Source organism: Zea mays, chromosome 2 (genome assembly GCF_902167145.1).
Source record: "Zea mays cultivar B73 chromosome 2, Zm-B73-REFERENCE-NAM-5.0, whole genome shotgun sequence".
In the NCBI taxonomy this organism is placed as follows: Eukaryota; Viridiplantae; Streptophyta; class Magnoliopsida; order Poales; family Poaceae; genus Zea; species Zea mays.
In genome coordinates this window covers 182,882,322-182,895,223 of record NC_050097.1, presented here as the reverse complement: position 1 = coordinate 182,895,223, position 12,902 = coordinate 182,882,322, and the positions used below count along the sequence as shown (strand labels likewise).

At 53.0% G+C, this 12,902-nt stretch overlaps 1 protein-coding gene across 1 annotated transcript; it reads right to left on the bottom strand.

Annotated features, from left to right (window-relative positions):
* Positions 1-5,882: 5,882 nt before the first annotated feature.
* On the bottom strand, positions 5,883-7,537 carry LOC100384078 (uncharacterized). Its single transcript, NM_001176677.1, is given in 1 exon segment — positions 5,883-7,537. A coding segment is annotated over 1 exon segment (1,317 nt). The 5' UTR covers positions 7,487-7,537; the 3' UTR covers positions 5,883-6,169.
* Positions 7,538-12,902: the final 5,365 nt, after the last annotated feature.

Here is a 12,902-nt window from a genome sequence, read left to right as displayed (position 1 = left end):
ATGAGGCACTTGTGGCCGACGTTGGGGAAGAGGAGTCCCTTGTTGATGGCGATGTTGGCGGCATCCTCATCGGAGGAGGAGTCGGTGGAGCTCTCGTCGGAGTCCCACTCGCGGCACACATGGGCATCGCCGCCCTTCTTGTGATATCTCTTCTTCTCCTTTCTTCTCCCCTTCTTGTCGTCGCCCCTGTCATTGTCACTAGAAATAGGACATTTTGCTATAAAGTGACCGGGCTTACCACACTTGTAGCAAACCTTCTTGGAGCGGGGCTTGTAGTCCTTCCCCCTCCTTTGCTTGAGGATTTGTCGAAAGCTTTTGATGATTAAAGCCATCTCCTCATTGTCGAGCTTTGAGGTGTCGATGGGGAGCCTACTTGGTGTAGACTCTTCCTTCTTCTCCTCCGTTGCCTTGAATGCGATGGGTTGTGCTTCGGGCGTGGAGGAGGTGCCTTGCTCGATGATTTTCTTTGAGCCTTTAATCATTAGCTCAAAGCTTACAAACTTCCCTATAACTTCCTCGGGAGACATTAGCTTGTATCTAGGATCACCTCGAATTAATTGAACTTGCGTAGGGTTAAGAAAAACGAGGGATCTAAAAATAACCTTGACCATCTCATGGTCATCCCATTTTGTGCTCTCGAGGTTGCGCACTTGGTTCACCAAGGTCTTCAAGCAGTTGTACATAGCTTGCGGATCCTCCCCTTGGTGAAGCATGAAGCGACCGAGCTCCCCCTCGATCGTCTCCCTCTTGGTGATCTTTGTCACCTCGTCTCCTTCGTGCGCGGTCTTGAGCACGTCCCAAATTTCCTTTGCGCTCTTTAACCCTTGCACCTTATTATACTCCTCTCGACTTAGAGAGGCGAGGAGTATAGTAGTGGTTTGGGAGTTGAAGTGGTGGATTTGGGCCACTTCGTCCGAGTCATAGTCTTCATCCCCTACGGATGGTACCTATACACCAAACTCAACAACATTCCAAATGCTTGTGTGGAGTGAGGTTAGATGATGCCTCATTTTGTCACTCCACATATTATAATCTTCACCGTCAAAAACCGGTGGTTTGCCTAATGGAACGGAGAGTAAAGGAGTACGCTTTGAAATACGAGGGTAGCGTAGGGGAATCTTACTATACTTCTTGCGCTCATGGCGCTTAGAAGTAATGGACGGCGCGTCAGAGCCAGAGGTGGATGGCGATGAAGAATCGGTCTCGTAGTAGACCACCTTCCGCATCTTTTTTTTCTTGTCGCCACTCCGATGTGACTTGTGGGAAGAGGATTCCTTCTCCTTCCCTTTGTTGCGGGACTCTCCCGATGGAGCCATCCCGAGGCTTGTAGCGGGCTTGTCGCCGGTCACCATCTCCTTCTTGGTGTGATCTCCCGACATCACTTCGAGCGGTTAGGCTCTAATGAAGCACCGGGCTTTGATACCAATTGAGAGTCGCCTAGAGGGGGGGTGAATAGGGCGAAACTGAAATTTACAAAGTTAATCACAACTACAAGCCGGGTTGGCGTTAGAAATATAATCAAGTCCGAGAGAGAGGGTGAAAAAACAAATCACAAGCAAATAAGGAATGAGACACAAGGATTTGTTTTACCGAGGTTCGGTTCTTGCAAACCTACTCCCCGTTGAGGTGGTCACAAAGCCCGGGTCTCTTTCAACCCTTTCCCTCTCTCAAACGGTCACTTAGACCGAGTGAGCTTCTCTTCTCAATCACACGGGACACTAAGTCCCCGCAAGGACCACCACACAATTGGTGTCTCTTGCCTTGGTTACAATTGAGTTTGTCACAAGAAAGAGTGAGAAGGAAAAGAAGCAATCCAAGCGCAAGAGCTCAAATGAACACAATAAATCTCTCTCTCTCTAATCACTAGAGCTTTGTGTGGAGTTGGGAGAGGATTTGATCTCTTTGGTGTGTCTTGTATTGAATGCTATAGCTCTTGTAAGGTGTAGAAGTGCAGAAACTTGGATGCAATTGAATGTGGGGTGGTTGGGGTATTTATAGCCCCAACCACCAAAATGTGGCCGTTGGAAGTCTGTTGTCGCATGGCGCACCGGACAGTCCGGTGCGCCACCGGACACTGTTCGGTGCGCCAGCCACGTCAGCCAGCCGTTAGGGTTCGACCGTTGGAGCTCTGACTTGTGGGGCCTCTGGGCTGTCCGGTGGTGCACCGGACATCTCCTGTAGATTGTCCGGTGCGCCAACTGCACGTGCTCTGACCTCTACGCGCGCAGGCGCACATTAAATGTGTTGCAGTCGACCGTTGCGCTTGAAGTAACCGTTGCTCCGTTGGCACACCGGACAGTCCGGTGTGCCACCGGATACTGTCCGGTGCCTCACCGGACGGTCCGGTGAATTATAGCGGAGCGCCCTCTGATTTTCCCGAAGGTGAGGAGTTCAGTGTCGAGTTCCCTGGTGCACCTGACACTGTCTGGTGGCACACCGGACAGTCCGGTGCGCCAGACCAGGGTGCCTTTGGGTTGTCATTGGCTCTCTTTGTTTGAACCCTTTCTTGGTCTCTTTATTGGTCTATTGTGAACCTTTGGCACCTGTAAATCTTATAATCTAGAGCAAACTAGTTAGTCCAATTATTTGTGTTGGGCAATTCAACCACCAAAATCTATTTAGGAAAAGGTGTAAGCCTATTTCCCTTTCACTGTACCTTCCACTTCCTTCGCCTTCTGTCCTTTCCACTTGGTCTCTTGAACGCATAAAATATTTACCCGTCTCCTCACCGCAACGTCGACTATTTCTCGTAACTTACCTGTTAAGGAACCTACGTTCCAACTACCTACACGAACCCTAGTTGGCTCGACTAGCTTCCTTACCCTTCACACCCGCCGAGGAAGATGCAAAGACCCTTGCTCATTTTCCACTACACCCGAGCGCCGATGTAGCGCGCCACTAAGGATGCGATGACCCGATCCTTGCTCACTTATCACCGGCTCCAGATCAAGAGACAGCGTGTCACTTAAGGGGTGACGGCCCGACCCTTGCTCATTTAACACCATACTCGGGTTCCGATATGGCGCGTCGCTAAGAGGGTTACGCCCCCAACGATTTTCTTTGTGGTTTCATCTCCATAAGATTTGGCTGGTTTTTACATTGGTTTGCCGGACCTAACACAACCCTCCTCCTTTACTGGGCTTAGGACCGGCTATGTTGAAACGACTCAAGAAAGTCTTCCAATCAACATAGGCACCGCTATAAAAAATTGTCGTGGTGTTTACTTCGCTCATACATGAATCGTATTCAAACACTATAGAAAATATGGTCGTTTGTGATATCCTAACCCTGTTATGCTGATATCCTGGTCCAACACTTAATAGAATTAATAGAGTATCCATACAAATAAGGTGTATTTTCTTTTTCGGAAGTCTATCTCGAAAGAACCTCCAAGTTAAACGTTCTTGGCTTGGAGCAATTTGTGATGGGTGACCGACCGAAAAGTTTTCTCGGGTGCGCATAAGTGAGGTCAAAATGCGCATAAAAGACTTGTGTTGGTCTATGGGGACGATATATAATTCTAGAAAGCTGCCAGAAGTAAGTACCGCAGGTCCGGGATTGAACATGGTGTTATAAGTGGTATCAGAGCCGACCCTCGAGGTTTCACGAACGTGTGTGGTCTAGGAGGTTCGGGTATATGGCGCATGGCGCATGTGGGTCCGGAGTGGTCACATGACATGACATATGACGACACTAAACACAGACATGGCTAAGAGGGGAGGTTCCTGGATTGGGGTTGACCGACGAGGACGTCGGTCTTCTAAGGGGGTGGATTGTGATATCCTAGCCTCTAGGATGGTGATATCCTGTCCTAAGGTTTAATAGAATTTATAGAGTATTTATACTAAAAAGGTGCATCTTCTTTTTCGGAAGCCTATCTCGAAAGAACATCCAAGTTAAACATGTCTGGCTTAGAGCAATTTATAATGGGTGACCGACCGAAAAGTTTTCTCGAGTGCGCATGAGTGAGGAATAAAGTGCACATAAAAGACTTGTGTTAGTTTGTGAGGACGTTATATGATCCTATAGAGCTGCTAGGAGTAAGTACCGCTGGTACAGAGATTGAACAAGGTGTTACACCATTCCTTTCTATCCTTATTGTACGTCCAACTAAACACACTATTACTCGCTTGTGTGACCAACTGTATCGCTGTATTCCGCGGAGGGTAAGTGTAGAATGTGTATCAGACCAATGAAGCATGACACCAATTCGAGCTAAAGCTCTGTCCAACATGACGTGTATACAAAGTGAACATTAAAATAGAAGATTAGATAGAGAACTGCCGGAGATATAGTCTAACCACTACCGGTTCGGCAAGCCGGCAGGTACCCGATAACGGCCGCAACGAAAAGGCAGGGGCACACTTTCATGCCGATGGAGCTACCTGTGGAGCTTTGGTGAGCTCGACGCATCGATCTGTCCAAACGCGACAGGACGCCACTGTCTCATGGTCTCCATGCAACTTTTTCCCCCTGCACTCTATCCGGTCCGTCCGTCCATGGGACAGTTGTTGAGCTCGAACGCTGGATTGGATCCTTCCGGTTGCATAGCACGAGCAGGAGCCGTTGCGATGGAGCCATGGTACCTATCCTGCCTCACTGAAAACAAGCCCGGGTGTCTGGCTGCAGGGCCAGGCAGCCAGGCCACATGTGATGAATCTCGTTAAGGACACGTACAATCTAGATATTATATTACGGTTCTCTCCAATATTAAATACATCTAAAAAACATCTTTATATATTTTTCCTAATATATCTAAACCTTGTATATTATTCAATAGAATATCTCAAAATACACATTAAGATACAAGACATTTATATAGGTTATACATGTCGGTCTTATTCAGTTGCATGAGGATTGAGGCCTGGTTCAGTATGTTTGGTTTGTACGGAATGATGGGCTAGAATGATTTTTAGCCAAATTGCTTCCCTAGTTTAGGGTTTAGGATAAGCTAGAACAATTCTGGATGTAATTCTGGACAAACGAATAAGACCTGACGAAAGATTAAATCCACATCCAATTTTGACTAAGAATGTATTTAATCTCGTCCAATTCTCTTCAATCCAATTCTAATGTAACAAGGCCTCCTAAGTCCTAAGAAGTGAGGTAGAGGCCATCAGATTCTCATCCATGGTGTCTGTGCCTCTAAAGTCTAAGCACATCAACTACCTGCAGTTTCTGCTCCCACTACCATAGCTTAGTCCTGATCCCAAGTCTGTTGGTGGGATTCTTCATCGTTTTATGCAGGCAGAGCCACACGTGCTCTCGTCGGCAGTGGAACGCAAGTACCAATCGGAGACAGGATTCCGGAAGAGCTTGGCAGAACCGTTTACCTTTGAGACCCCCTAAACAGATGGCTGCGCGCATTTCCCGTCTACTTGACCAGCAGATTGATCAACACTGCAACTACAAGCGTGCCAAGTCAAACTAAACCGGCCTCGTAACTAGCAGCAAAGAATCTCGAATTCGAATCATCGTAATCATTCGTTTCACAGACAGATCTTCGTTTCTGACGGAGAAAATATCACCAAAAAAATAATAATACAGGAAGTGAGTATCTGTACTCTACTGTAGAGCGAGCCTACACTGAAATTGCAAACTTCTCCAGGGGGTTGGTGTGGTCCAGTTAGTGACAGTGTACTCGTCGAACTCGTCGGTCATCTGCACTGCACAATGGCCAGCAGCTGCGGAGTTTTATTGTTAGGAGATGGGGTAGCTCCTAGTCCTAGCTGCCCATCTACTTCTCGTCAATCATTAAGAGGTTACTCCTAGTACTAATCATGTTCTCCCCACCTTCCTTTTAGTCATCTCACTGCGACTGAACTGCCATCTTTTTGCTGCACAGTACAAACAAGCACGAGGAGAGTAAACACAAGAATATTCCAGTGCAAGTACAAAATTATGGGCTAATATCTATATCTATATGTGTGTGCTCTGCACTGCCAACCTGCTGGGATTAACGTTAGTCATCAAACTATTGTACAGTTTGTTGCACACCAAGATCACCCAAAAAGATGCTTCTTTTTTTTTTCTTTTTTGGCATGAGTGAATAATTGGTCGTTCGTGGAATGATTTCACCAGCAAAATTCTACTACCAATCCGCCGCTAGTCAACAAGGTGAAGCGTGTGTGTCGGTTGTCTGTCTTGTCTACTGCTGTGTATGATCAAGTCAAGTGTCGCTATGTTGCCTCCTCGTGTTTGTCGTCCGATCCTTGGCCGCCGGCGCCCACGGCAGGCCGTCGTCGTCGGCGCAGAGGCCGCCGGGCAGCCGCTTGCTGCCGCGCCACTGCCAGATCTTGGACACGGAGAAGCTGTCGCCGCGCGCGAACACCTTCTTGCCCTGACGCGGGTCGCTGCCGCTGGGCGCGGCGGCGCTGGGGCCGCACACCGCGCCCGACCCGCCGCGCGCATTGCCGTGCCGCAGGTGCACGGAGACCAGGAGGTGGTCGCCGTCGGCGAGCACGTACTGGTAGGAGCCCATCGAGTAGCACCTCCTCCGCCCGTCGATGCGGCTGGTGGCGCCTGTGCTGGACTCGGCGTCGGCGTTCTTGAACCGGCCGAGCCTAACCGGGAGCGGGAGCACGACGCCGCTCTCGTCGTCTGGTGGCTGATGGTCCTGCTGCAGTTTCTGCTCCTCGACGTCCGGTCCGACGGATGATGGCGCAGAGAGCCTGGTGCGGCAGAGCGGGCAGGTGGCGCTGGAGCGGAGCCAGACGTCGATGCAGGCGACGTGGAAGGCGTGGCCGCACGGCGGGAGCAGGCGGAGGCGGTCGCGGTCGTCGAACTCGCAGAGGCAGACGGCGCAGTCGAACGGCCGGGCCGCCTTCTCCTTGCCCTTGCCCTTGCCCTTGCTGCTTGCGGCGGCGCCTCCGCCGGACAGCTCGCCGTACGCGAACTCAGGGAGCGCGTCGATGGCGGCCTGGCCGAGGCCGCCGCCGGCGTCCTCGTGCTGCAGCAGCTGGCGCTCCCCGGCGCCTGCGCTGGCGTGGCGGCTCTTGAGGAAGAGGCGGCGCAGGACGTGGAGCAGGCCGGAGACGAGCAGCACCACGGCCAGGACCACCGTGACGAACAGCACCGCCGGCGTGACCCTAGACGCCGCGGATGAGGCCGGGGGCGGCGGCTCCCTGCCGGTCGTCGCGGGGGCGTCCACCGCCGGCGCCGAGTCCTCCAGCAACGCGCGCGGCATTGCAACGCCGCCGCCGAAGCCGCGGCGGACCGAGGAGGAGCGCTCATTGGCGCCGCTGCTCCCGACGTCCCGCGCAAGAGGAAACCGGCCGCCGGCCCTCCTCAGTCCCGCCGCCGGCATCTTGGTCTTCCTGGTGCTGTCCCTCTCGCTCTCGCTCCCTGGACCGGCACCAGTGCTGCCGCAGCAGTCATCCGCTGTCCGGCGGCCTGGGCGGCAGCAGCAACTGTGTAGACGATGGGGCGATGGATCAGGTGAGGTCGAGCAATCAGACGCCAAATTAAACCGGGACAAGGAAGCCATGGCCAGCGGAACGGAAGGAGGCACCGAACCGAACAAGTCAACCTGGGACCGTGAGCAATCTAACGAAGCTTTGGATGGATTCGGTGCTATGCTACCAAAGTACCAACTCGCTCGTCGCAGGCAGGTCACGTCTCTGGCACTCGGCAGGTTGTTGGGCTCCTCGCACGGAAAGCGCGGGGGGGAATTAAAGACGGAACAGCACGTCAGCGTTGGAGGTGGTTGGGCCGATGCTGGGTCATGGACGGGTGATGGGCTGGCGCCTGCCACTGCCATGCTCTGATCGACGATACCTACCACAACCATGAATGGCCGCGACAACGACGCCATGCCATGCCAGGTGCATGACGGTTGCCGGTTGGTTTCGGGCTCACTGACGCCACTCGCCATCGCCGCCGGACCGGCCGTGGCCACCGTCAATCCTGCTTTGCCCGCCCGTCGGGCGCCGTCGCGTCCAAGTGCTCTCGAATTTCAATAGCTTTGCAGACGGGGAAAAAATGAACGGGCTTCTGCTACAATTCTACTGTGAACTCGCACGGACGGACCATCGCTAGCACGCACAAACCTCCGTTCCACTTCCACCTCTCTGGAGTTTTCCCGATCCGCCGGTTCATTCCGCGGCGTGCCTTGCCTGTCGCCACCCCCCGGCCGCCCCTCGTGTACCAGCGCCGCGGGTCGGGTCAGCATCACGAGCGCCGTACTACGTGTCGGGGCGGTTGGGGTCGGTCGGGCATGGCCAGCCACCGTGCACTGCTGGACTTGAGGCACGCCGCCAGAAGCCACTGGCATGATTATAGTAAGGTTAGAGCAGCTCCAACTAGCCCTTGCTCATTACTACTAGTCATTGTAGCAGATCGATGGCTAGCTAGGCTGAGGCCAGGCCAGTCCAACAAGGGGGGCGGGCGCCGCCGCGCCGGGCCCGGACACCACATGCATGAAGCTATATATGCACGTCTGCAACCCACGGCCACAAACAATTTGCATGCCTGCCGGGGGCTCAAATCAACACGATGAGATATGTGAGCTGGAAGTTGGCTGCATTCAACATGCAGCGATTTCCTTAGCTGGTCTTAATTAAAAAAGACGCTAGCCCATTTATGGATATAATGTTGCTCTCAACAATTGTTGACTGCGTGTTAGCGGTCTCACGCTAATGCGTATGGTTAGACTATATGTTTCACTCATTATTTCAAACTCCACTATGCAAACAGTGCAAAACGGTAATTTGTACGGCCGTTTACACAGTCTATTGGAATGCCCTTAGTGGACTATTATTGTTTGTTGCATTAAAAACTTTCAACACACTACCGAAGAAATAAACACTAGTAGAAAGAGAGCTCTAAGCTGGCGGTACGCACAAACTTTTACTGTCGGTTTCAGTTAGCGCGCGCCAGCGAAAATAAACAGGTGGGGTCGGCTTAAGGAACCGTCAGTGGAAACATATTTCCATCAGATGGTTCACTTAACACAACCGCCAATGAAAAGGGGCTATTTACATTAAAATGTATACTAATGGTAATGTATATAAATGTACAAATAAGTGTTGCGAAGTTTACTAGCTAACTACTAAATATTTCTTCATTTCTACATTCTCAATATTTATCCTCTTTGTCTTCTGATTGGGATGAAAGATTTTTTCCATCATAATAAAACTCTATTAGGGATCATTCTAGGATTCTGCCAAAGCAGAAAACGATCAACTCCGTCAAACCCTACCTAGAAGAGTTCGACTAGATATCGCCTCCGCCCAAGACAAATCGCAAGCAAAAGAAAAAACACACAAAGCGACACGATGATTTGATTTACTGGAGTTCGGTTCCAATGAACCTACAGCTCCTTTGAGGTGTCCCGAAGGACAATCGCTTTCAACCCTCTAGATCTTGAGATGAGAGACAGTCTCCGCAACTCGGAGCCTCTTGCTAGCCTTTACATCGATGAAAGATCTCAACTCAACACATAAGAGCACAAGAATGCATCAACACTCTCCAATGCACTCACACAAGGCACTATCAATAACCGCTCTAGAATGGCTATGTCTTGCACAATTCTTACTAATGGGCACTTGGGATGCTTTTGATCTCTAAAAGGTGTTGCTCTAACATGTAGGATTGAATCACAACTTTTGTCCATTAAAATAGACGGTTAGAGGGCATTTATAGCCCCAATCCCTCAATTGGATGTTGGGAGAAAACCCCAAAATCTGAACTTTCCTTGAGTGTGCCAAACCTCTTGTAGTATAGGTCTAGTGCACCACCGGACCTCTGTAAGCCTACGGAATCAACATAAAGCCTGCCATGTTAGGTGGCGTCGAACCGGTCTGGTTCATCATCGAACTCAACCAGTCTTCACCACATCAGCTAGCCGTTGGAGTAGGAATTAGCTTTTGAGTCTGATAAGTTCGGTGCACACCGGAGTGGTTTCGTGTGCCATGTGCTTCAGTTGTTCAACAAAAAAACGTTCTACGTGAAAGTTCCTGTCGGCGTTTCGGACCCGCGAGGTCCGTCAGCCAACCAGTGAATTTGTTGCTACGTGCCCCTGCCCAGATAGGTTGATACAAGATGGAACACAAGAGGGAAAATGAGGCTTATGTTATCCTGCACCGGGGTGCTCGTAGTAGGGGTTACAAGCATCGCGAGAGGGCGAGAGCCAGAGAGAGAGGCCCCGTTGTCAACGTGTCTGTGTCTCCACGTGCCCCTGCGCCCACCTCCACGTGAACCTCCCTTAGGAAGGCCCCGGACATCCCCTTTTATAGATGCAAGGAGATGTCCAGTTGTACAACGGGGTGTAGCTATGCGCTATGTGGCTGGCGGGGAAGTGTCTTGAGCCCTGTACACGAGCTAACGTGGTCGTCGGAGAAGTGCCTTGAGCCCTGTAGAAGCATAGCTGTCGGGCGGCATGGATCTTGCTGACGTTTGCTTGCTTCCATAGGGGGTTTGAGAGCAACCGACGTCATGGGCACACGCGGGGAACCATAATTACCTGTTGCCGGAGTAACCTTAGATGGGACACCAGTCTTGTTCCTCCATAACCTAAGGCAGCTAGCTAGGAGTAGGGTAATGATGTATCCCCTGTAGCGTAGTCGGTCCGAGGCGGAGACTTCTCCTGAGGCCGAGGCTGAGGCCGAGGCCTGGGGTCGGGCGAGGAGGAGACCTTCTCCCGAGGCTGAGGATGAGGCCGAGGCCTGAGGTCGGGCGAGGCGGAGCTCCCTGTTGCGCCCGAGGCCGAACTCGTGGAAGATCGTGACTCAGTTTTACCCTGGTGGTTGGCACAGCAGTCGGAACGGGGTGAATAGCGCTGTTTTCCCGTCAGATCGGTCAGTAAAGGGGCGAAGTGACTGCGGTCACTTCGACCTTGCCGACTGAGGCACGCGTGTCAGGATAAGGTGTCAGGCGATCCCCGCATTAAATGCGCATGCGATACGGTCGGTTGGTAGGGCGATCTGGCCGAGGTCGCTGCACGACAAAGTCTGCCCAAGCTGGGCTTCAGGCGAGCCGAGGGTGCGCTCACTGCCTGAGGAGGCCCTCGGGCGAGGCGTGAATCTGCCCGGGACTACTGTTCCCGCCCGAGGCCGAGGCTGGGCTCGGATGAGGCCGCGTCCCTTGGTAGACGAGGCCCTGACTTGAACCGCGCTTTATCAGCTATTTATGGTTTGCTCTGAAGATGTTTTCCAGCCGCGTTTAGGAGTGTTGGGGGTACCCCTAATTACGGTACCCGACAGTAGCCCCCGAGCCTCAAAGGGAGTGCGGGCACTCGCTTGGAGGTTCTGCCGGATTTTTGCAAGGGGACCGGCCCTTCTCGGTTATATTTTGTTCTGGTGGGTGCGCGCGAGCGCACCCGCCGGGTGTAGCCCCCGAGGCCTCGAAGGAGTGGTTTGACTCCTCTGAGGTCTTAATTCTTTTTGCGATACCTCGGTCGGCCTTGTTGTTCCCTCATGCGGCCTGGCCGTAGCCCGGGTGCACGGTCAGGCTCCGAGTTTTCACGCTGGTTTGTTGACGTGGTCAATGGTTCGGCCGTAGCCTGGTGCGAGAGCAGCCCCCGAGCCTCTGCACGGAGCGAGAGGACGATCAAGGACCGTCTCGACTTTTATTGTACGCCCCTTTGTCGCCTTTCTGCAAGGAGGAAGGGGGGAAAGCGCCATGTTGTCCTCGGAGGGCGCCGAACATGGTGTTTCCAGTGAGTTGCTAGCGGGTGATCCGAGTGGACGCCCGAGCCCCGTTCGATAAGGGTCGGCTAGTGGCCCAGAGGCGCGCTCCAAAAGTACCTGTAGGTGATTTGCCAGACCCGGACCCATTCGATAGGCTCCAAGGGCTCGATGCCTCCCTCCGGTAGGATTCCGTTACAAAATCGTTCCCGCTGGTCTCAAAAATGTCCTAGGGTACCTCGGGAGTGTAGCCCGAGCCTCAGCCATGTAACGGACGTACCCAGGGTCATCCCTGACTCTGCGTGCTCTGGGGCGGCTGTCGAACCCTTCCGAGGGGCCAGCCTTCGAACCCCTGATCAGTAGAGGGCACGGAGCCCGAGTGCTCTGGGGCGGTTGCCGAACCCCGGAGGGCGCAACCTTCGAACCCCTGATCAGTAGGAGGGCTCGGGGCCCGTTTCCTTCGTTGGGAAGGATTCTTTTTCGAAATACCCCCTTTCCCGGTCCCTAAGGCAAGAGAGAGAGAGGGAAATAAAAAGGACATGAATTTAAATAAGGCCGCGCACCTTTTTTGACGCGGTCATCATGACGGAGGTGAAATGGCGCCCGCTTCTCCTACCGGAGGTGTCGCTTGCCCTGCCAAGGAGTTAATGCGACGGGACGGGTGATTCGCGGGGCGTCTGTTGCGCGTGCGCGAGCCGTTCGAGGAACGGAACACGGGTGTGTCGTCTTTACTCCGCGGGAGGGGGCTCCCCTGCCGTTTCGGGAGAGGATGCGAGCCTGTAGGTGATTAGACCGCTACTTCTGCTCGTCCGTTGCTGCAATTACTGCTGGTCCACTTTTGGCCATATCGACCGTCACGCCTATCCCCGCGGCTGACTGACCCGTGATCGTTGCACTCAATTGGCACTGTTGGGTCATGCGCAGGGCTGCCTCGAGTCGCGGCACTGGTTCTGCAGTCGAGAAGGCACGACATTGGCGCGAGTGGTGGTGCGGTTTCCTTGCACATAGTAACCGTTGCGCCGGTTACATGACATGTGGGCCCGGGCCTCCATGCTGGACCGCTGGATGCAACGAAGCCGAAAGGGTGCATAACCGTCGTGCGGTTGCGTGCTTCCTGCATGGCGCTTCGCCCTTTCGACCGCTGGTTTCGGCGAGGATGAGGGAATGCTTATAACCGCGGGGCGGTTACATGCTTCGCGTGCGGCGGTTTGCCTTCTTTGTGTTTCGGGTCAGCTCGCATGACGTGTGGGACCCAGCCCCCGTGTCGTAGGGTGGGAA